This window comes from Citrus sinensis, chromosome 5, assembly GCF_022201045.2.
Source record: "Citrus sinensis cultivar Valencia sweet orange chromosome 5, DVS_A1.0, whole genome shotgun sequence".
Lineage (NCBI taxonomy): Eukaryota > Viridiplantae > Streptophyta > Magnoliopsida > Sapindales > Rutaceae > Citrus > Citrus sinensis.
In genome coordinates, this window is record NC_068560.1 from 3,572,383 (window position 1) to 3,598,173 (window position 25,791).

At 35.6% G+C, this 25,791-nt stretch overlaps 1 protein-coding gene and 2 long non-coding RNA genes across 4 annotated transcripts; 2 read left to right on the forward strand and 1 right to left on the reverse strand.

Annotated features, from left to right (window-relative positions):
* The first annotated feature begins 1,464 nt into the window (after positions 1-1,464).
* Positions 1,465-3,868, forward strand: LOC102629332 (uncharacterized). Of its 2 annotated transcripts, XR_008054620.1 has the most exons (6): positions 1,465-1,567; positions 1,675-1,735; positions 1,853-1,910; positions 2,030-2,110; positions 2,442-2,585; positions 3,123-3,868. It is a non-coding gene; the product is annotated as an uncharacterized LOC102629332 (long non-coding RNA). The 2 variants fall into 2 exon arrangements; XR_008054619.1 differs by lacking the exon at positions 2,442-2,585 and having other exon boundaries at positions 1,466-1,567.
* Positions 3,869-6,349: 2,481 nt separating this feature from the next.
* LOC112499230 (uncharacterized) lies at positions 6,350-7,857 on the forward strand. Its single transcript, XR_003066731.2, has 3 exons — positions 6,350-7,020; positions 7,317-7,414; positions 7,526-7,857. It is a non-coding gene; the product is annotated as an uncharacterized LOC112499230 (long non-coding RNA).
* Positions 7,858-17,002: 9,145 nt separating this feature from the next.
* Positions 17,003-18,909, reverse strand: LOC102622311 (ankyrin repeat-containing protein NPR4-like). Its single transcript, XM_025102347.2, has 3 exons — positions 18,861-18,909; positions 18,352-18,770; positions 17,003-17,643 (listed from the first exon to the last, which is right to left on the reverse strand). The coding sequence occupies exons 1-3, from the start codon at positions 18,907-18,909 to the stop codon at positions 17,053-17,055; spliced, it is 1,059 nt and encodes a 352-aa protein (XP_024958115.2). The 3' UTR covers positions 17,003-17,052.
* Positions 18,910-25,791: the final 6,882 nt, after the last annotated feature.

Consider the following 25,791-nt stretch of genomic DNA (forward strand, 5'->3'; position numbering starts at 1 on the left):
AAATATTTAGTTGAGATAAGTCAACAAATATTTAATGTCATGTATATGATATTAATTAATTATTAATTATTAACCTATCACCACTCAATTAACGACACATAATATGTTACAGTAGTAAATATTCTAACTAAATATCTAACACGAGTTATTAAATCATTAGTCCCTTACAAAACCGTTTTGCCCTCTTTCTGTTACACACACATATATATGACAAAAGGATGGTGTAAATATTATTCCCTTAAATCAGACATTTCTTTCTCCCCTTTTTTTTTCCCCTTGATGCAAACAGAATACGATCACTCCTTTTCTTGTATGCTTGAAATAATTCCGGATAATAATTATTGTTGTTCCAGGGCACAATAGAGCCTTTGTTCAAAATTCATACAGTTAATATTTGGAGTCTTCTTGTGCCTCAAGTAATCCACTGCTTTGCCTTTGCAGCAGATATAAAGTCTCTATTCTAACAAGGAAATTCACCCCCAATAAACATGTTTGCTATATATATTTTCCAAAAACTAATTCCTGAATAAAAATAGAAAAAAGATCGAATTTATCAATAAACCAAAAATTAAAAATAGTTCCAAATTATTTAAAAAATAAAAATAATTCAAAGAAGCCGAGTATATATTGTACCCACAAATTAAAAAAAATTAAAATTAAACAGTCCATTTAAGCATACCTTAAAACATCAATCTCAGCAGATATATTGGGTATACATAGATAGTCCAACGGAAGAATCATAATTGAAGAAGCCATGGTTATTTTAGCACCTTCGAAGATTGGGACTGTACTTGGGATTATAGCACAATTTAATTTTGATTCTCTGTTCACAATCCGACGGTTGAGATTAGCGTTGTTAATTATGGCTAATGCAGCTTACTTAGACGCTCGGTCCCTGTTGAATCTTCCTTCGAATATGCGATTACGCGTGGATGACATTGGTATCTGCATCCTGTCACTAATCTTTTGACTAATGTCAAATTTACAAAATTAAGATACGTAAAACACATATACGTGGGGTTCCGACACCATCAAATCGCGTGAACTCAAGATAATTTTAAGTAATTTCAATTTAAAAATTTGTAATTTTCCTTGTTGCTGCCTCGCTGGCAAAAAAAAGAAAATAGGAGGTTTTTTCCAATCCACATGGTCCAATCACAGCAAAAAGTGAACTTCAGACGCTATCTCATCGCGTAGACGGGCTTGTCCGCTAGCAATTGGCCACTACTCCTCACAAGTTGAATCAAGCGGCTGAAACCGGGTGGTTTAGCGAGCGGGTTTGACTTCTTTGACTTGCAAATTTTGTTTCCATTCTTCCACCACCTAACAAACCGTAGATCTAGAAACAAAACCTAATCTCAACCGTTCATCGACCAAGCAATTTACAACCATAAGATCTGAAACATCTAACGGTTAATATCAATCTACTAGAACTTTCTCTCCCTCCTCCCCTCTATTTATGCACACTCTTGGCCCTTACATGTAAGCTTGTGCTCTGCTGCCTTTTACGTGAAACACTTCCCTCTCTTTCAAAAAAAGCTTTTCTTTCTGTGAAGCACATCCTCTGGTAAGCGTAATCTCTTTGATTATCAATTCAGATTTCTAACCATTCGTTTAATTCGAACTTTACTTTTATTCACATTATTTCATAATATTTACAATTTTTTTTTACAGTACTGCTCATTTAAAGAAAATTAAAAAAAAAAACTCTTCTCTTTTGGAAGCACATTCTCTGGTAAGCGTATTCTCTTCGATTACCAATTTAGATTTCTGGCTATTCGTTAAATTCGATTTTACTTTTATTCACATTATTTCATAAGAGTTACAACATTTTTTTTTTAATTTTTTACAGTACTACTGCTCGTTTTAAAAAAAAAAAAAATTCTTCTCTCTTGGAAGCACATTCTCTGGTAAGCGTATTCTCTTCGATTAACATTTAAGATTTCTAGCCATTAGTTAAGTTCCAAATTTTCTTTTATTTACATTATTTCATAACATTTACAATTTTTTTTTTTAAATTTTTGTAAAGAGCTGCTCGTTTAAAGAAAACAAGGGAGACGATGCAGATGCAAACCTGTAACTGCAATCTCCATCATCCAAATCATTCACGGTACATTTTTTTTAAACTCTTGCATTTTTTTTTAATCATTTATAGTTTTCAACTTATTCTTTTTTTTTTCCACTTACAATTGTTTTTGCTTTCTTTTATTTATTTACTTCCGACATGTCTTTACCATGTCATCAGCGATGATTTTTAAAACAAATGAGATTTATTTCTGCGTTTGAGTAAATTTTTCGAAGCATATTAGTTTTTCTTGCTATTGTTATTTTTTAAAATATTGTTTTTACTATTGTGTTAATTTCGTTTTTAATTGTTATTTTTGAGAATATTGGTATTACTATTGTGTTAATTTCGTATTTATTTTTTTGGTTTCTCAAAGAATGGGTTCGAGATTATAAATCCAAATAAAACCGTGATGAGTTGGATTTGATGAGATCTATGGGGACAGAGTGAGTTTGAAGCATTTTAGATTAATTAATGATCGAAATACAATCGAAGGAAACAGTTATTAAGTTGAGGGAAGGTAAGTCTAGAGTTTCTTGGAAGTATTTCAAAAATTAGATTATTCATGCTGGTTGTATTTTTCATTAAAAAGAAAAGATAGGCACATGGTTCTGGCATAAGGCTGACAGAATCCGGGTCGTTTTGTTCTACCTTTTAGGGATTAAAAGTAAAACGACAACGTTTGTGCTTCCATTTTAAACAACGCTTTGCTTCTTTTTTTTTTTCGCCCTTTTTGTTTTTCAGGTAAAAAGACTTTTTCTATTTTTAATTCTTCGTTCTTTCAAGACAAAATAATACCATTTTATATCTTCGTTTTTTTTTGGGTAAAATAACACTGATTTGTTCCTCTTTTTTCAGGTAAAACGACATCGTTTTCCCTTTTTAGTTTTGTATTTTATCATAAAACGACACTAATTTGTTCCTCTTTTAAAGATAAAATAATATTGTTTTGTCCCTGATTAAGTCAGCCCTATGTTAGGATTGTGCCTTATTCTTGTTCAAAATGTTAATCACTCCCTATCTATTTATTATTTTTAATTTTTTTAATTTTTTGTAGTGAGCGAGAATATCCCAACATTTTTGGGCATCTCACTGCAGTTCTCGTCGGGATTGTGGGTGCGAATTTTCAGGGGAAAACTAAGACCTTGATCGAAACACACTCGCTAAATATGTGGTCTTTTCTGGTCACCATAGGCATCTATTTCTATGCATTTTCTGCCGACGGGAATTCTCGACGCCGTCAAGAAAATTCTTCCCAATTCTGGGAGCTGATTGCAGTTGTTTCGGGGACTGCTTCTGCATTCTCTTTGGCCTCCACATTGCTTCCGCAGAACGTTGGTGACATCATTTTGTACAACACCTTGATTTTCTATGGCATTACCCTCGTTGTGTTGCTTGTGTATCACTATGGCAGAATTTTTATGGACATCTCTCGTCAGCGTTACAACGAAATCTTGGTGCCAATTTTCTCTGACATTTGCAATTGTTTCCAAATTAATGACACTTCCTTGACCGAGCAGGCGCGGCGACCACAAGTCTAGAAGTATTCCAAACTAATGACACTTCCTTGCTTGTGTATCACCTGGATGGCGTCTGCAGCGCGGAGCAAATGAAGTTTTCAGTCTGTGTTGCAGTGCTGGTGCTTAATTTGTATAGGAGTAAAAGTGATTTTACACGCTACAAAAATATTATAGTGATACCAAAATATAGCATAATTAAGGTGTTAATGGGAGGCGTTTTTGTTGTCTCCCTAAAGCTTGTTGCTTAATAACCATATTTATAAAGATTTTTCATTTTCTCCCCTACGGTCTTTTAGTTTTATAATTTCCCCTATATAATTTCCATTATTTTTATTGAATCGATATGTATGTTGGATAATTTTTCAAAAGGTCATCCACCGTTAAATTTTAATATAGAAGTTGTCGTTTCTGAGAATTAATAGATGAGTAAAGAATGAATTTTAAATTACTTAACTCATTTTTTTTCCTAATAGTCCTTAGGATGGTTCTTCATTCTTTAAAAAACCAACAATTAATACTCATTCATCACTACCTAATTAATTAAGATTTCATTTCAAAATATTATCTACTCTATTATAAGAATCTTTCAGCGTGTTGAAACCCTCGAAATCCAAATCTTTTCAACTTTTTCAATTAAAAAAACAAAGAGAAAAAATGGTTCGATGATGTGAGGATAAGATTTACTTATTTTTGTGCTTGGTTATGTGTGTGACACTTTTTTAGGAGGCACAGGGACGACAAAAATGTAATTTATTATTCAACGCATGCCGAGTTTGAAGAAAAAGTTCTTTGTTTCCTTCAAAAAAATTAAAATAAAATAACCTGCTCTCTTAAAAAAGTTAAACGCAAACGATTTCGAATTCTCCAAATCGGGCCACAACCCACGTGCGACGATGCATGTTGGAGGATGCTTCATCTTCCTATCTTGATACTTATACGGGTCGGATGCATCATCTTTGACATAATGAAGTGTTACGTTTAATTAGTAGAAGATTACCATTTGGATGAATTAATTATTAGATTTATTAATTTTTATTTAAAATATATATTTTGCAGATTGTAATCAAATGGTAGATTTTTATTAGTTAGACACATCACCTCACGTACCGCCTCATACCGAGGGGGTGCGGGCGTGCGGCCGATCATTTGAACTTTTCTCATTGATGTATGTAAATGGAGTTCATCATATATATAGTTCTAAATTTTATTACATTTTAAGAATATAGTAATATAAAACTAAACTTTACTGAAACTTATATAGAATTCTCTTTTGTATATGAAGCTGTTTAAGCAACAGGACAGAACAAGAGCTATGCAATTGTATTTTTAAGCAGAGAATAAAGAATTATATATATATTTTAAAGCAAATCTTGACGGTACAATGAAAATTTATTAATAAAAAAAAATTCACCTAAAGGAGACGTGTCTTACTCCAAAAAAAAAATTAAAATCCAATAAAAAAATATGAAGACATAAATAAAAATAAAAAGAAAATATTTGCAAAAATACAATTACAACATTTACTACTTAAACCTATAACGAGGGGTTTGTCAAAAAAATAAAAACCTATAACTAGGGAGACCATGTGGGCCTTTGATGACAAAGTGCAAAGAGTTCTGCTATTTGAACTCTTTGACGACAAAGGGACGACAGAAACGTGGGTCTCTTTGTCTGTTGCTTCAACTCCATTCATCATCATTTGTCTATTATTTTTTTCATTTAAAAAATAAAATAATCAAAAGAAAATATTAAAATAATGAAAAGGAAACCACAAAAGTAACAAAAAGAGATGACAATAGCAACACTTTTTTACAATTAAATTTTCTTGTTGTCCTCTTTCTCTCCATCTCTCACCTCTCATTTAATGTGAGCCATCTGCATTTAACAAGGAAAAATCAGTTCCCTCTCTGCATCTCACTTATCACAAGCCGCAGCTACAAAATGTGAAACTACTTGTATTCTACATATGTCCCATTTGAATGGACTCTTCAGCAGTGGGCACTTCAAAGCCAAAAATTACAACAAATACAATATTTTCCTGCTTCTAGATTCAAATTGTGTTAAGAGATTAACACCCGCATGCTACCCATTTTGCCATTTTCGAGATTTTCGGTACCATTTGTTTTGATAATCAAGGATTTGTATCCAAATTACACATAAAACACATCTGCTCAGTATTTCGATTTATGTCACAATCTCCCAGTGTCAAGTAGCTAGCTACCGTTCACGTTCCACAGATTATTTTTCACATTTAATTAATTCAATTAAGTGGATGATCATATAAATGATACCACGATACCACATTGTTGAATTGAAAGTTCAGAAAGATTCAAAATTTCATCATCCACAAGATAAAATAAAAACAAATAAAAAAAAATGCTTACGAATGGGTCACTAGAACTGCAGCAGCAAGCAACAGCTAGAAGTCTCTTAAAAGTGCTACTGTTTCCAAACGAGGAAAATGAGTGGAGGGGCTATGGAGATGAATGCGCGTAGATCGAGGCTGAGCTAATGGCCAATGAGAATCGTACTTTGCTAACCAAGCTTGTGAAAGGGAGGGAAAAGCACCAGCCGGCCAGGAATGATGACCAATTGCTGGGGGTCGATTTTCTCTTCCTTCCAGATGAACGGAAAGGGAAGAACGAAGGAGGGGAGTAAACTAAGGACTGGAAAATCTAGCTAGAGAGGGATGAGATAAAAAGCTGAAATTTGACTTGTTTTCCATTTTTAAATTCTTTATTTTATTATTTATTATGAGCCCACGCAAAACTAAAAAAAGACTAAAAAAACGCGTGAAACGGCAGTGGGCGCTGCGTTTCTGTCGTCCTTTAGTCTTCTTTTAGTTCCTTTATCATTTTCCAAATGCAAAACCTAAGCTGGAGGTTCAAAGACCAAACAAAAGAAGAAGTACAAGCACCAAGATTGGCCAATTTGTCTGCCACACTATTTTATCTTAAAAAAAAAAAAAGCGAGTAAAACGAGCCTTCATTCACTCTATTGAGAGTAAACAGTTTTCCAACGATTAAGCAAAGTACAAGGGGAGGAAGATGGCCATTACGGAGATGAAGAATCATAAGCATAGTCACATTCAATCCAGAGATTTAACCATCCCCGCTCATAATCAAGCTCGCTGTCGGTGCTTAATCTCTGGTCAAATCATTTTTGCTTAATTGTTGCCAAGGCCTGAAGAGGATGACTTTTCTAATAGTTCTTTTTGCTCTTGAAATCTATTAGCGATGAACACGTTCTTCATCTTCTATTCTTAGTCAGGTGGCATACTTCTCTGTGGCCCCTCCCGGCGTGGGGAAAACACTACTTGCAAAAGCTGTGGTTGGTGCGAATTTCTTCTCCATTCCTGCCTCTCAGTTTGTGGAAATATATGTTGGCTTTGGTGCTTCTCGTGTTCGCTCACTTTACCAGGAGGCCAAGGACAATGTAAATGTTATTTCTTGCTTCTTTTCCATAGAAATGGTTCTATAAAAAAAGATCCTTTTGGTCCAGTTCCGTCTGATTTTGAACAATTTAACTACATAACAAAAATCAACTGTGGCTTTTATGTTGCTTTCCAACTAGAACACATCTTATTTTAGAATGACTGTCTTTCCCATACATCGATTGTTCTTCTTCATCTTTTTGTTTCTCATAAAAAATTGCAAACATCTTGGGGATTCTAACATTTTTATTAGAAATTTGAAATTATGATCTCCCGGATTTGTTGTTGATCTACGTAGGTCCCATCAGTTGTATTCATTGATGAGTTGGATGCCGTTGGAAGGGAGCGTGGTTTAAGGGTTCAGGTGGACAAGAACGTGATGCTACTCTTAATCAGGTTGGTTGGGACAATATTGATTATGATTATTTTTCAAGTCAACTTAAACGTTTGTACTGAGTGACCTCTAAGAGTGTCCCTGTAAGTTGATATGAAATGTTGTTGATGCAGTGTAGCTTCTTGTCTGCTGGGATGGGTTTGAAGGAAGAGGGAATGTGATCACTGTAGCTTCCGCAAATAGAGCCGACATTCTAGATCCAGCCCCTGTGAGACCTGGATGGTTTGACCGTAAAATTAATTTTATCCCTAAACCTGGCCTTATTGTTCGTATGGAAATTCTATACGTATCAATTGATATTTGCATTTTTGTTATATATGCTGATGTTGACATTGTAAAAAATGTTAATTGTACAACTCTCTTTGTAGATTCTTGTTGTTTAGATTGCCAACTCTTCATTTTCATATTTTCTTCCTTTGAAATTGCTATGTGAGTATTTGGCAAGCAAGAAAGTGATAGAAAATAAAAGAGAAAGCTTAGAAGAATATTTTGGAAACAACTTGAAACTGAGATTTTTGATACATAATAAAAGAATGATTACAAATTCGTTTAGATCATAACTCGTTGAGATCTAACTAACTAATCACAGAAGATACTGGAATACCTAACTTATCTAACTAACTAATCACAGAAGATACTGGAATACCTAACTAACTTTATAGCAACTATAGCTAATAATAGAATCCTCCAAGTCAGCAGCAAAAAGTGTATCAGCTGCCTGAGTACACAGCAAGTTTATCGTATTCTGCTACACCTCTATTTCTTCACATATGCTAATATTCCCCCGCAAGCTGAATGGTCCGGGAAGAATATTTAGTTTGGTTTCATGGTAATGAAAATGGCCGTAAGTCAAGGCTTTAGTTAGCACATTAGTAGTTTGATCCTCATTAGGAACAAAGCTAACTAAGATTTCTTGAGCTTGAACTTTTTCTCGAATGAAATATTCGCCTCAATGTGTTTAGTCTTAGCATGATAAACTGGATTTGTAGCCAAGGCTATAGCTCCTTGATTATCACACCACGTTATTGGTGTACCTGCCATTTTTATTTGCATGCTAGTGAGTAGAGCTCTAATTCAAAGTACCTCAGCTGTAGCCAATGCCAAAGCTCTGTATTTTGACTCTGTGCTTGACTAAGACAACATGTTGCTTCTTTAAAGAACAGGACACCAAATTCAAACCAAGATATATTGCATGACTTGCGATAGACTTCCTATAATCTCTATCACATGCCCAGTCAGAGTCACTGAAACAATTAAGCTACAAGCTATGGCTTTGGTAAAATTGAAGACCATAATGAATAGATATCTCAATAACCTTTTGCAAGCTTGTCAATGCTCATCTGTTAGAGCTGAGAGAAATTGGCTTAGCTTTTTCACAAAAAAGGCTATGTCAAGCCTTGTTAAAGTGACATACTGTAAAGCCCCAATGATGCTTCTCTATTGAGAGGAATTGGCAATGACAATTGTTATGTTTAGCTAAAAAATTAGCTATATACTTGCATTCTCATAGATGAAAACTTTCTTAGTCTTTTTAAGTTTAATGCCAAGAAAATAGTTAATTTCTCATAAGTCTATAAGAGTAAAAGTAGCTTGTATATCTAATGGCACTGTGAAAATAGTTACAAGAAGTGAACCAGTGATGAGAATATCATCAACATATACCAATACCGTTGAGATTTGTCCATTTTCCCACTTGTAATAAGGAAGAATTTGACTTGGTGCCAATAAAATACCATTGAGCAGTCATGGCATCCTTGAATCTATCAAATCACGCTCTTGGAGCTTGCTTTAAGCCATAAAGGGCCTTTTTCAACTTACACACACGATAAGGTTTAGAAGGATTAACAAACTCTTCTGGTTGTGCTATGTACACATCTTCAACAGGACTGCCATTACGAAAGGCATTATTGACATCACATATCTTATCTCACACTTGTTCATCACTGCCAAGCTCAAAATAACTCACTGTTGAAGCCTAGACTACAAGGCTGAATGTCTCACTGTAATCAACGCCATAAGCTAGATGAAATCCTTTTGCATCAAGCCTAGATTTGTACTTGGACACTGAACCATCTGAGTTGTACTTAATTCTAAACACCTATTTGTTACCAACTGCCTTGAAAGGAGCTCGAGGTTCAACTAGAATCTAAGTATGATTAGCTTGAAGAGCACTATATTCCTATTGTATAGCTTTGTACCATTTTAAATCTATTAATACTTGTGCTACAGAGGTTAGTTCTGATGAGGCAATAAATAGTGCAGGAAGATATGTTTTAGGCTTAAAATTCTGGCTTTAAATCTAGTGACCATAGAATGGCCTATATCCTGAGAAGGTGAAAGTTGATGAACTAGAATTGAAGAAGTTGAAGTATTAGAGAGAGGTGATATAGGTGCATTTCGATTAGAATGTGATAAGGTATAAACATGTTGAGATAAAAGAGAAGCAATCTGTTAAGTTGAGATGGGAGATGCAAGCTGTGCAAATATTAGTAGGGTAGAGCCTTGGAAACTAGTTGCTTAAGAAGGTGCCTGAAGAACTTGTTATATGAGTGTTTAGCAAGCAAGAAAGTGATAGAAAATAAGTGAAAAAGCTTAGAAGAATATTCTGGAAACATCTTGAAACTGAAATTTGTGATACATAATAAAAGAATGATTACTAATTTATTTTTAGAGTAACTCATTAAGACCTAATTAGCTAATCATAGAAGCTACTAGACTAACTTTGTAGCAATTGTTGCTAATAACAGAATCCTCCAATTCAGCAACTGGGAGGGTATCAGCTGCTGAGTGCGCAGCAAGCTTATCATATTCTGCTACACCTGTTTCTGCTACACTTCTGTATTTTCACATATGCTAACACTTTCATCTCTTTTAGGTCCATGCTCTGATGACGTAGACTATCTGGATGTTGCTAATATGACTGATGGAATGGTTGGTACAGAACTAGCAAATATAGTTGAAGTTGCTGCTATCAACATGTTGCGTGATGGACGGACTGAGGTAGTAACTGCTACTGCAGACATTGTAACTTTTCGGTTAATTATTCTGTATTTCTATATATCTTCAATTTTGTGAAAGACTTTGAGGAATTAGGTGCTCAATAGAAAGCGCTGTGAGAAATGAGAGCTAGGAACTTGGCTGCTGTTAAATATAAAATACAATATAATGAATCGGCATATATGATGGTAGCGACTCTGCAGTAATAGGATTAATCGCTTTTATTATCCTGTATCTCTTATATTTTGTCTTTTTCAAACTAAACAATTCATCCTGGATGCAAAAGTATATTCCTTAATGGTAACGTTAAAACACATCCCAGTTTCAATGTGCAGATATAGTTATTTTGTTTTAATAATTTCAGTGATATTTTGACAGATAATTGCCACTGTGGAATGCAATGTGTTGGTAGCGAATCCATTATCAAGACTGTTCATTCTTCTTTCTATATCTCAATCCGCAATTGGGAAGGGAATGGGTTACTTTTGTACAGGTGGATTGTACAAATTGTTTCGCCTTCCCCTGCCCTGTTTTCTTCTTTTAGTCCATCTTTTTGGATAGCCCAACTCTGTATCTCTTCTCTCTCCCTTTTTTATTTATTTATTTTTGTTTTCCTTTTATTTCCATCCGATATATCGTAGTTTCTTGTCAGAAAGAATCCATTTCATTTTCATAGATTACAATGGATGACTTGCTTCAAGCTCCGAAAATAGAAGAAAGGGGAAAGCTAGATAGCAAGGAGAGGAGCACTGAGACATGGAGACAGGTCGGAATCAACGAAGCAGCAATGGCTGTTGTGGTTGTGAATTTTCCAGACCTTAAAAATATTCAGTTTGCATGTTCTCGCGTGCACTGTCACATGTTTTCTTCATTTTTTTGAGAAGCAAATACTTGTTAGTTCTGCATGGCATCAACTGATAAACATATGCAACTTCGTTCAGTTGGCTGGTTTTAGAGCTTTTGGTTTCATATTATTTTAGCTTGAAGGTAACGAAAATGTAGTTTTCATATGGCAAACAGTTAGCAAGAAGAATTTTAAGTTTCCTGGCAATTCTGTCATGTGAAGTCTGATCCTGTGAGTTGCAGTTACAAAATTCTTGAGCAGTACAGTTGCCTTGAATTGACATGTTCGTGTCGGTAAACACCTATTATCTGACTCATTGAAGATCTATTTGTTCCTTATCCAAATTTGTCTTCATTTGTTGTTCACAAATTCAACAAGCACTTATGGTCTATTCATTTTTGGCAGGTACCGATTGCTCGTACAGCTGGTAGGGAGTTGGGTTATGATCTTATGAAAATGGACCACATGAAATTTAAATAGGGCCTGCTAAGGTTTGTCTTACTTAAATCCGTCGTTACTTTTGAAACATTGTTACCAGGGCTATAAAAACAAAAAAAAAATGAGTGAGCATGTCTTGTTACTGTGAAAAGTATCATAGTGCACCATTTTGAAAAGATCTCACAAATCTTGCCTGTCCTCCGTAATTACAGTTTCCCAGTGTGTGGATTAGTTGTTTATCGTAGTTGCATGTGAAATCACTTCGGCTTTTAGCTGTCTTCTCCTCTTTTCTAATATCCTATTTCTTGGTAACGCAGTTGGCAATCCTTGCTGGATCATATCAGTTCAGCTAGCAGCATGTTCAGCTGATGAGCTTTGGTATGGCAAGGGCCAGGTAAGGAAAACTTTTGCAACATCCTCTGCTTTTTGTTGAGAATGTCAAATTGGGTCGTAGGAGCACTGGCATTCTTATGATGCTTTGTGCTGCTTCAGATGTATCTCTATCGGGTTATGTTTATATTTTATAAGATTAGTTGCTTTGTAGAAGTAGTATCATCATTCATTCTGGTCCACTTCCCTAAGCCAACACTTGGAATTCTCTTCTTTATTGAATCATTCCAGCTGAGTACAATATCGGCAGAAACAGCTAGGTCAGCAGCACGGACCTTTGTTCTTGGTGGACTTTCTGACAACCATTTTGGTTATCTAACCTCTGGGTGGCAGATTGAATTAATGTATGATACACTCTCCTTACCTTTCTACTCAAGGTTTTAACCTTTTAGCCTTTTTTTGGTGCCGGTTGCACTATTGCTATTTACTATGAAATTTTCTGTGGTAAACCTTTTTGCATCCCATTATTATTTTAAGCAACAACTGAGGTACGCGCTTATAAATTTGATAAGCACTTACGTTTGAATCTAACCAAAAACTTTTAATAAGGTTTCAGTGGTCAAACAGTATCTATGATGTGCTACTTCCCGAACTAGACTCATAACCTGCTGCGTATGTACTGTACTTGTCCCGTAGTTTGAAAGTGGATATCAAGCTGGTACGAATTGAGATGAAATCTTGCCGCCCCTGCTTTTAGTATCGAAGACCATTATTGTTATAAAATATCAAATGCAGTTCAAATACATGAATGCCTCATAATTGATAAGGGGGGAAAATTTTTTGCTCAGACTGTTAATTCTTCTACGTAAAATGTTAATGCTACGTGACATTTAATTTTCAGGAAATTGATAACGAGGCATCGCGGACTGTGAACTTATGTTGTGAACTTATGTTATGAACGTGCAAAAGAGGTAATTCATAAATCTTAACTTCTTAAGAGAAGCACTTTGTTGCTACAATTTTGTACCCATATCTGTATAAAGAATTGTGTTCCATCCATATCCGATCCTGCAGTGAAACCAAAACCTTCCGGATGCTGTGGTCGATTGGGAAGAAAAGTTTGACAAAACAAGAATTCCTTCACCTGGCTCCGTTGAAGCCATGCCACCTAGTATAGCAGACATCAGAGCTTCCAAGTGCGTGGAGTTTCAAGAAACTATGACCAACCAGAATGAAACATCCGTAGGGAGCAATGCGTGAGCCAACGCAGAGATAAATCATATGACCGTTATTTAATCCTTTGTCTAGAGAGAAGCAGCAACATTTGACTTTGGTATCGGCTGTTTGAAGAGCAATTGTAATATATTGTTGAACACCCAAAAATTCTGTCAGTGGGTGTGATAAGCAAGCGCAACAGTCCTAGGAAAATGCCACGGGCGCGGATAGATTTCCGAAGCCATTTTGAAGATTCTGTAACCTCTAGGAAAATATTTTGTATTTTCCATATTGTAATTAGCAGTTGCGACTTCTTTGTTAAATTTTATTAACATTAATGATATAAGCCACCTACATTTGTTGTACAAACTGAGTTGACGGTTTATACGGCATGTATATAGGAATGTAATCAACGTAAAACTTTATTGGATTAGTTTTATTCAATGACGTTCTATGACAAATGGTTCAAATGACATGATGCCGAATTCCTTTGGGCGAAGAACTCCTTACATCAGAGATGATGGACTCCAGATACCCATTATCTTCCTCATTTTCTTCCATCTTTTCCACTTCATCTTCCCCATTCTCCTCTTCCTCGGTTTTACACTTCTGGTCTCTCTTCCACTTCAATTCAACTCTTTTTTTTTTACCTAAAAGGAGACGTATCTTACCCAAATAAATAATAATAATAATAATAGTAATCCACTAAAAAAACATATAAAAAGAAAAATACATGCAAAAATACAATTATAACAGTTACTACTTAAAACTATAACTAGGGAGAACATGTTGATCTTCGATAAAAAAATATAAAACCTCGGCTGAAGGTTCAGTCACCAGACAAAAGAAGAAGTTCAAGCACCAAGATTGGCCAATTTGTGTGCCGCACCATTTCCATCTCAGAAAATGTGGGTAAAAACGAGCCTCCATTTACTCTATTGAGAGCAAAAAGCTTTTCCAACGATTAAGCAAAGTCCAAGAGGAGGAAAATGACCATTACGGAGATGAAGAATAGTAAGCATAATCACATTCGATCTAGAGATGTGGATTAATCTGTTGAATTCAAAACTTGAAGGGAGAAAACGGCAGCGTTTCAGGTTGAACATAAAAGCTTGAAGAAGTCACGAGCCAGTCATGTGCTATACTTAAAGGTTTAAAACGGCATCAATAGAGATCGTTTTAAGCTGATTTAAGTAGAGCACGTGAGAACGCATGTGAGAAGGGAATCAAATCCGTTATGAGGTCGTTATGCACGTGGCGTCAATCTGTGCAAACTGGAGTTTATATCAGCTGGTATAAAGCTGATGGCTGAAGCAGTTTTTTGAGCATGAAATCGAGAGCTTTCTAGAGAGATCTGTGAGAGAGAAAAGTGTAATCTTTGTTCTTGTAATCATCTCTGAAAAAGCTCTGTAATCTTGACTTGAATCTGCAATAATAGCTTGTACTCACAGCACAACTGAACCACGTAAACTGAGCCTCTTCTTCTCTGTGTGTGTTGATTGCTGTGTTTGATCATTTTCTTACTTCTTTGATTCCATTAATTTTTTATCCAAGTTCATTGTTTAGAATTGACAAGTATCAAGGTCGATCAGATTGATAGATGCAATTTGGTAGTTCTTGATCTTAATCTTGGGGAGTGCTTTGATAGTTCTGTATCTTGAGCTTTTAGAGAGCTAACAAGAGATTTAGCCATCTCCGCGCATAAGTAAGCCCGCTCAATGATCAAAATAACAGCCAGAAGCTTGCCTAGAAAGCCGATTGCATCCCTAAGGGGCAAGAAAAACAGCGTAGCAACAGCCCTAAAACTACTACAACAAAACCCGCCACAAGCCTCGAAGACCGCCAATTAATAACCACAACCAAAGGAGGGCGACAACGAGAAACTTTAATCTCAAGAGCAATCAAAAACTCTCTCTCCCTGCATTATTAGTACGCAAAGCTTGGACAAAGCTTGGAGATAAAATAATTATTGGAAGCATACATAAGACCGACCAACCGACCTCTATTTTGTTAAAATAATTATTGAATTATATTTGTACGAATGTTGATTAATTTCTTTGTACGAATGTTGTACGTATACGTATACTTTAAATAATTAGGGTCTAATTGCAAAAGGAACAAGGTGCTTGGAAATAAATAATAATAAAGTTAATCGCAAGTGTACCTGAATATTATATTAATATACTGTAACATTGTGCTTCGAAAATTGTAGTGCATACTGCATAGTTTCTATTTTAAATAATGTGCAATTACTTAGACTCGGGCTAGTAATATCTTTGACACTCGAAATTTTTTTTAAATAGTTTTATAAATCATTAATCATAATAAAATAGGTAAAATTCATTTTGGTTCTCTACACAATTTTTATTATCTCAATAAACTTACTAATGTTCATATCAGTCCCAAAAAATTTCATGTATATTTAAAATATTCATATTAGTCCGAGTGAATAATATGCATTGAAACATTATTTTTTTGTTTAGTCTAATATTAACAACAACAACTTACTTATTATTTGCTAATTTGATCACCGTCAATATTGAATGACATATTAAATATTCAAAATTTCAAATACCCAGTTTAATTAAAATGCACATAATATTTGACACTACACATCAATATATTCATCATCTGCATCGGTTCTTTTTTTTTTTTTTTTAAATGTCGTAAAATGAGCTCAATAAGTCACCGTCGGAGAACACTAAATGTTTCATGACCGGCAATTGCAGCTTAGAAATGATTGAAAATATATTCGTGTGATTTTATTTATTTATTTGTTCAAATGAATAGTTGTTTCTTGGTGGCCAAGATGAATGAGCTATACAAACTTCATATAATTGATTTTGTCCACGTTATGACCACAAAAAAAAAATCTCTACGAGATACTAAAGTTTAGTTAAAGATCTACACAACTTAAACAAGCATCGCACTTGTAAGCGCTTTCCGTCTAAATTCTAAACATATGAATCCTCTCGGTCTTTACGTACTTTCCCCAGCATGGATCAAACATAAATCTCCTGAGATTTTTATTTACTTGTAAAGTATCCGACGATTTCCCCTTTTGTTACTCCTCTCAATCACAAGCAATTTTATTTCTCGAATGTCTTTTTCCTTTCAATTTAATTTTCTAGTTTTGCTTCTCCCTTTGGTTTAATTCCTCCTTCGGCCAGTGACCGTAGGACAAAAAACTTATCAAGCTCATAACACATTGTTTTGTAACTGTTCTTTCTTCACAAAGAGCCATCTTAGCCTACTATACATTTTTATTTCTTTTTAACAAACTGTCATACTGAGGTTAAATTGCAAGTTGACAAGGCTCAAAATAGTCAAGACTTGGCTCTAGAAAATAACAAAAAATTCTAGACCCTTTGGTGCTAGAAATATGTTGATCTTTACACCTTAATTAATTAATGAACCAAGAATCTAACTAAAGATGTATCAATTAAAGAGTTGAAATATCAAGCAAAACGCAAGCAATTAAAAAAAAATTTGAAAAATTAGATAAAAATGCAAAACGCAAAAACATGTTTTAGATTCATCAATGATACCTATTTCCTCTATTGAAACCAGCCTCACATGGCTTTTTATTAACCAAATCCAAGTACAAAGTTGTAAAGCACTTAACAAGTATTAGTTACGAAACAAGGATCGTGAAAAACGATTAATTAGATCAAATGGAACCGAAACCTCATTTATGAGCTTTTATAGCTCTGTTTTCACTTGATGGGCTTTCCACTAATTTGACCATCCTGACATTGTAGCAAGCTATTCGATTCCCTCCTACTCTTGCTTCCTAATAATTAGCATTATGAGCCGTCACTTTCTGCCAAAGATACCGCGACCATAAGTAGATGAGTACATATCAAACAAAAGAGGAAACTGCAACAATGCAAACAAGGTGACAGGCACGCATCCAACAAGGGTAATTGGAATAAAAACCCACTTCCATGTACTAAAAAGAACTAAGTAAATGGTTGCACCAAAGGATACCATCATGCTTGCAATAGAAAAGAACATGGTGATAAGGCCAATAATTAACTTCCTTGGTAACGACAACAGAAAATCTTCTTCTGAGTAGCGCGAAGTAAGGATTCCCAAGAACATTAGAACTGAAATGATGGAAGAAAATAGTGAAAGAGCATCCGAGACGGCAAATATTATGAAAGATGATTCATGCAAGAAATTTGGTATTCCTCGGCTGTCATTGCCACCCGGTACAGTGAAAGCTGCAGCGAACATCACAGTGATTATGAAAGCAGCTACGACAGAACAAGCCGTAGCTGTTTCCTTCATCCATTTTTCTCCTTCTTTTACTAATTCCTTGTGTTCTTCGGTAAAAACCTCTCTAGGAGTTTGCTCATTATTTACAGCTTCTCGCAAGAATGGATGGACAAGATTTTCTACTGCCTGCAGGAAAATTCATAAATCCAAAGACACTATCTTACATTCAAGGTTGATTTTTAAGGTGGGAAGAGAGAGAGAGAGAGAGAGAGAGAGAGAGAGAGAGAACACGCTACATTTAATGTTGGTTTCCTTCTGCGTACAGACAATGATGGAACAAGATTTTGGTTCTCATAATACAGAAAACATTAAACTTGAGAGGGGCAAAACATAAATTTATATACATAAGTTGACTAAAATTTCAACTAAGACGCTTACCTAGGACTAGGGGCTTCCCAACACGCAACATAGTTCCACCCGAACTTCAGGAATTAAGAAAATTTCACTTCAAAAAATACGAGAAGATAATAAAGGCATTTTGAACTACAGTAATGATACATCTGTAAATTACACAAATTTTCTTTTACAATATGAGGTGGCAGTTTACGTGGCCTGAAGGGTTTGGTTGAAAAGTGAAAACAATTATGTGGTCTTGCTATGATTTCAGCCAATATATCGTGTGAGCCACCATCTCAGATTGTACCACAAATTTGTAAATGTATCATTATTGCTGGAACCAAGAATTTCCAAGAACAATACTATCATTTTAATGGGGAATTTAACTATTTCGCCTGCGTCCATTTTTGTGTAGCAAACATCAAATTGTGTCCCGTAAATATAGAATCATCTTTTATATGTATATCAATATATCATGAGGTAGATAAGAAATCTCACCTTGAACCATTCCAACTTCCGCTGCATCTGCAATGCTGCACCTGCCACTTCACTTGACGGTACCAACTTCCCCCCAAAATGCAGGATGTTGTTGCGAATATTGTCATTACTACCCAGCCAGTTCGATTTGAAAGTGGAGCTATATATGAGATTAAAAACTTCTGCGCGACGATGCAAAACTGCAACATGAAATATAGTATGTTTATTTTCATCCTCCCAATAAACAGAACCCTTATAGGCCGCAATAATTTCTTGGACAAACTTTGAAATCCCCAATGTTGCAGCTTTGAAGAACGCCTTCTTTAATAGTTGTTGGTTTTGAGGATCATTCCAAATCACTCCTTTACAGATGATTCTAACTATTTCAACTGCTTGCATATTCCTCACTTTTTCTTTATGTATTACTTTGATGCTAGGGGCTGCAAATGAATCAATTAAGTCAATAAAAAGCATATGAAATTGAGGGCATTCCATATTTTAGGAGAACAGCCTCAAGAGTCAAGACTTACCTAGATGCATGAGGCCATTCCAGAGCATCATATGGAGTTTATGACACATTGCACCTGTCACACACATATATATATAAACAAATAAAATTCCTTTCAATTCAGAATCATCATAATTAATTATTCTAAAGAGTAAATATATAAACAAGAATTCAGGAAGATTCATTGAGATTTACGGACCAAATGTAGCAGTGATTTGTCGAATAGGTCCAAAAGTTGGCGATTTTCTAGAGTGGCTATTTGATCCAGTAATAAGGGTTTAGTTGAGTTGTGTCCCACATTGGCTAGTAAAGGGGAGATGCTTGGGTTTATAAGGTGGTAGGTCACTCCACCTAAAAGGCTAGTCTTTTGGGTTGGATAGCTAGAAATCTTATGTTAAGTCCCCCCAACAAGTGGTATCAGAGCTAGACCCTAGTAGTCGGAATGTGATGGTGGAACAACTCAGGTGTGTCGGACGAAAGAACTGGAGTTCGGCGGTAGTTTCGTCCAAGGGGGGGATTGTTGAGTTGTGTCCCACATTGGCTAGTAAAGGGGAGATGCTTGGGTTCATAAGGTGGTAGGTCACTCCACCTAAAAGGCTAGTCTTTTGGGTTGGATACCTAGAAATCTTATGTTAAGTCCCCCCAACAGGTTTCAATATCCTCATCATCCGCAGTTCGATTATCGTCTGTTTGTATGGACGCAACATGTTCCTTCTCCACAGGGATACCTGCAAAAGTAAATTTACTTGGTTTTTTTTTTTTATCAGGCCAACTGTACACAACATCAATGAATATATGTAAAGTAATTGATCAGGATACCAACAATCATAGATTAAGCGTTGTAAACGTCCAAGCCTACTCCCTTTCCCATTCGCAAATGCGAGAGGCTTTTGAGCCATCGCTCGTAAAACATCGTTGCGATGTGTGATGTGGTCACGGCCTATCGCTGGATGATTCTTTAATAAATCTAAAGCTATATCCGATGCATACAGATGGACGAAAGTCATTAGAGCAAGCATTTCATTCATTCTTCCATGTGTAATGCAAAAGTCCTACTTACCTCCTAACGGGTACCAGGAATCATACGTGCTAATTAGTGAGCGGGGTTTAAATTCCAGATCTCTTGTACCACCCGTAGAGGATTTAACAAAGAAACTATAACTTACTCACGAATTTCGTATTTTAAAATGTTGAGAATACAAATTATGAAGAGTCAACAGTTGACACAAAGGCCATGCTGGCATGCCACCTGAGCAACCATTTCCAGCAACCAGCTGATGCAGAAGATGAGGTGTACTCAATGAGCTGGCAGAACTGTTATGTTGAGGAATTTCTACACGCGAACTCTGCAAGCTGGAATTTCTAGAAGGTTTTCAATGATTGGCTGATGCAGCTGTAACTTTTGTTTTATTCATTTTCTGCTGCTCCTTGAGCAAGCTATCGTTTTCTTTACTCAAGTATAAATATGTGAACTCCATGTATATTCATTCATTCAAGTTATTATAATATAAAAAGAATGTTTGTTTTCTTCTCTGCTGCTTGCATATTTAAGCAATTCATAAGAATTTAAGTTGGTATCAGAGCAACTTTAAGCTATGGAAAGCAACAGAAATTCACAAACAAAAATAAATCAAACACTAGAAAATCCAGAGGATCAAACAAATGACTTGAACCAAAACCAACCAGAAAATGTTGATAACCAGAATCCAAATAATAACACTAGAAATATGACCATAATGAATCCATCTCCTACCCAACACATCACCAGCAACACATATGTGTTCACTACTCTTATCAAGCTAACATAGAACAATTTTATGCTCTGGAAATCACAAGTGGTTTCCAGCATAAGAGCAAATGAGCTTGAAGGCTTCATAGATGGGAGCCATACTTGTCCCCCTAGACGTTTCACTAATCTTGGACCTAACCAAACTATTAATACCACCCCAAATCTAGAATACCAAATCTGGAAGAAACAGGACCACATTCTTCTGAGCTGGTTGCTCTCATCACTCAGTGACAGTGTCCTTGGCACTGTGGTGGATTGTTCTACTTCATGTGAAGTTTGGATAACTCTTGCCAATCAATATAGTGCAAGAACAAGGGCTAGAGTTCTATACTTGAGAACATAGATTCAAACCACCAAAAAAGGGTCTCTTACAATTCATGATTATTATTCCAGAATGAAAACCATCTTAAACATACTTAGAGCAGCTGGAAATAATATGAGTGATGAGAACTTCATTATGTGTGTCTTAGCTGGAGTAGGATCTGAATATGACTCTGTTGTCACTAACATTAATTCTATGCCAGAATCTCCCTCATTGTCAAAGGTGTATGGTATGCTCCTCAGCCAAGAAACTAGGACTAAGCAAAATCTCAGCACAGGGTCACTTGAGGTCAACTTAACACAAATGAGAAATGGTAGAAGGAACTTGGGCAATGGTGAAAGATTTGGTAATCAACAACAACCTGAGATAGTCTTCAGAAACCCTGGTGGTGGCTCTGGAAATGGTGGAAGTGGTGGCCCTGGTCGGGGAAATCAAAATGTTCAAGATAAAGGCAAAGGCAAAGCTGTTGTAGAAAATGAAGGCTCTGAGTCAAAGGGTCCATGCCAAATCTGCTTCAAAATGGGTCACACAGCTGCTGAGTGCTGGCATAGGTTCAAGAAAAATTATGTGCCACAACCAAATAGGAGAAGAGGAGCATATATGGCCACAGCAGAAGGATAGAGCAGCAATGCCTGGTATCTTGACAGTGGTGCCACAAATCGTGTAACCAATGCCATTGGGAACATGAACTTGAACTCAAAATACCAGGTAATGATAAGCCCACTATTGGTAATGGTAACAAACTTCACATTTCTCATATTGGTTATTCCATACTGCCCACTTACAATCCACACAAACACATCAAACTAAACCATATTTTGTGTGTGCCTGATTTTGCCAAAAACCTTATTAGTGTTTCTAAATTGCTTTATGATAATGATATTGATGTTGAATTTCATAAGTCTATTTGCTTCATCAAGGACAAGAGCCAAGGGAAAATTCTGGTGAAAGGAATGGCTAGAGATGGACTATACGAGCTATTATGCATGCCCACTCATTTGAGTGGCAACAAGGTCACATATGCTGCTGAGTTATCTTCATCCTCCAAACTTGAGTCAATAAGTTGCATTAGCAATCCAATGTCAATGATGTGTTTTAATTTCAGTGCTGGTAGTAATGAGTCTGTCGGTACCAATGTTGGTACCAGTGTTATTGAGTCTAGTGAGGCTGACAAAACAAGCAGTAAATAGGGTTTACCCCAAAACTCAACTGTGGCACTGAAGGACCCTAAATGGAGAAGAGCCATAGAGGATGAATACAATGCTCTTATAAAAAACCAAACCTGGACCTTAATACCACATGAACAAAGCTACAAACTCATTGGAAACAAGTGGGTGTACAAAGTAAAGGAGAATCCAAATGGCACCATAAATAAATACAAAGCCAGACTTGTCGTGAAAGGGTTTCTACAGACACCAGGACTTGACTTTAATGAGACCTTCAGCCCTGTAGTCAAAGTTGCAACAATTAGAATCATTCTAACTTTGGCTGTGAATAATGATTGTTGCCTGATGGCTGTCCGTCATTGATAAGTTATTAACATAAAGTTACTTTTGACTATTTGAAATAACAGTTTACAGTTCTAACTAATATTAAGAAGTAAGCCTAAATATTGAGAATTACCCAAATTTTATATACTTAACTTAAAATTAATTCTTAACGAACCTAAAATAATTTACATAACTACTACAGTCACATGTAGGCGTTTCATTTTTCTTAGTTGTTCTTGTCATATAGTAAGATAGTAAGATTGACTCGTGTTTAATTTTAACTTTAATACTATATAAAAATTTATAGACCTAATTCATACTAAAAAATTAAATTATTTCTCAACCAACGTGAGATAATGCCCCTAATAATAACACGATCTACGGACACATCCTGAGAGTAACTATCATCTCCTCACCAACACGACCACTACATGGTGTGGGCTTTTCCTCCCCAGGCCATTGCGTCGCCGCCACATGGTCTGGGTGTTGCTTTGCGTAGTACACCTACAGCGGAGTGAGGTTACTTGCGGCTGGGCGGCACTCATCTGCAACGGCGAGATTGCAGATTTAAAAAATCGAACAGTTGGTGAAGTGTGGTTTCTTTTGTTCCATCTTTTGGAAGAAAGAACTGACAAACAAATACAATAAGATTCCACCTTTCCCTGTCAACTTATTGAACAGGACCAAACCCTTCAAAAGGTAATAGAAACCAACTTATTGAGGAGGAATAGGCACTGGATGACACTACAGGTTCATTAACAGTAGATCGATTTAACCGTGCCAGTCTATTTTACTAAGCGAAGGCTCTACTTACAATGACCCAGCTGCCCACTAGTCTTTAATTTGTAGGTTGTAATTTTTTAATTTGTCGTGTCACATACTATTCAAACAAAACAAAATCGCTCGATTCATCATTCATCCGACGGTTCACTTTGACAGGTCAGCAAGTTAATACTTTCCGCCCATCCGTATAGGCCTTCTATAATAAGGAAGTCCGGATTCATAAATTATCTAGATTTTTTTTTTCACTGTTCGTAAAGTGAACAAATTTGGGTCGGTGTTCAGCTTAGTTTAACTGAACAGCGAAAAAAAATCTAGATTATAGAAGACCTGCACGGATGAATCAATTACTTTTTAATCATTGACTCTGTGCACGCAAATCTCAGCGGAGCGCTAGATTTTTTCGCCCTCTTGGCAGACAAAATCAAAGAAGGACAGGTGGCGGTCTTTTTCATGTTTCCTATCCATAATTCTAATGAATATATTCTAATGAATTAATAATGGTGGATGAGTATATAAAACCACCAATAAATTAAGAATATTCTCTTAATTTTATTTTAATGGCCATCTATGCTTTACGTCCTGCCGAAAAGGATTTATATATATATATAATAAAAGTGAAGGTTTTTTGCTAGATATTATTAGCAAAAATGATCACGACTCATCACAACTAATATACGTACCTTGAAAGGTCTAGCATTGTTTCATCCGCATCCAACATATTTCCAAGGGAACCGAAGGATACATGTTTTAGTTTTTTATTCCCAAATATTGCTTTTGAGAGTTAGAAAACGGCAAAATTAAAGTTAAAACGAGAGAATGGAGAAGAAAAAGATGGGAGTTTACGCACAAGGCTAATAATTGATATATGGTCTAACTTCTACTACCTTCTAAGTTTTTAAATTTAACCTTAATATTTTATAAAACAAAATAGTCTTTGTTCTAACTTTACTAATCAGTTTCCACGTACGTAAGTAGGTGGCGTCATAAATTGTCTTTACTAATCAGTTTCCACGTACGTAAGTAGGTGGCGTCATAAATTGTCTTTACTAATCAGTTTCCACGTACCTAAGTAGGTGGCCTCATAAATTGTTTTATCTTTAATATTTTTTGTCTCATATCATTAAGGTGATGGATTCCACCGCTGGTTCTACTATAGGACTTGTGGTTGGATTAGTATATCACCTCAGCATACAAAGTGGTATATTCGCTCCACATAATTTTTCTCAAACCAAAGACTCTAGACTCTTGAGTACCTCTTATAAAATAAGAATAATTTGAGTTAGGGGTGACTCAAGTATGGTAAACTAGACATTGCCTAAAACCCCATATTTTAAGAAGTAATAATGTTAGAATATTAATAATTGAGTTCTAAATATTACGTGTCATTTATCTATTAGATAATAAATTTTATGATTAATCAAATTAATATTCTTTCAACCAATAGATGAATGCCAGTTGTTGAGTTCTCTAACATTACTATTTAAAGAATATTCCATTTCTTAGGCATATCCTTAATAATACAATCATATTAGTCAATATTATAAAGTTCTAACCATTTTATTTAAGTTAGGTGTTTTATAGAAAATAAATATTGAGGAAGGCCTGTTGAGCCATAATCTTATAATAATATACATAATTGTAGGGTCCAGCTAGCTTGCGTCATGGGTTTGATACCCTAGTTCTTTGTCTCTTAGCAAATGATCCTTTAGATTGTGAACAAAGATAGTTAACGGCTGAGATTTAACAGTTAAAAAATGGGTAACCGGCTGAAGTTGTAATACCAGTAAAACGAAAACAAAAAAGATAATTCAATCCAAATTCACAGAGCTCTCTCTCTTTCTCTCTCTCTCTCTCTTCGTGAATACTCTTGTATTTCATCCACAATTGACTGTCACAGTTCTTCAAGCAAAATCGGCTATTGCGTTGAGAGAGAAAGTTGCTGCTGCATCTCGGCTTCGTGTGCTATTACTATTGCGTCTCTGCTCTGTTGCTGCTGTAATTGAGAATCGACGGCTGCTGCTGCTGCCGCTTCGTCTCTGCTCTGATTCAGCTAGTGGTGGTGGTGCTGCATCTATGTGAGGGTGGCGCCAACTTGAGTTATGAGTTTGCAAAAGTGGGCGGCTTGCTTTGCTAATTTGGGGCTGGGGTTTTTCCTTTTCTCATCCCTTGACTTAATGATTTTAAAAAAATAAAAAAAAAAAACCGCACGACATGACGGGTTCAGTTCCATTTTGGATCAAATTAAGTCCGGTTCGTTATTGTGAAATCGTAATAAACAAATAAATTGGGGGCTGAAAAATCTGGTCGGAATTTCAATTTATATTAATTATTGACTTTTTGACTTTCTTTCCAAAAAAATTAAGCTATGTTCAAGTGTTTGTATTTTGGTAAATTTTGCTGCATCTATTTTGTTCATGTGATTGTTAATTTATTTTGTTTTTCTGGGTTTTGTTCATATAATTGCTAATTTATTTTGTTTTTCTGAGTTTTGTTCGTATGATTGTTAATTGATTTTGTTTGTTCTTTTCTTTATTTCCTATAATTTCATTTCTCGTTGGGATAAATTCAA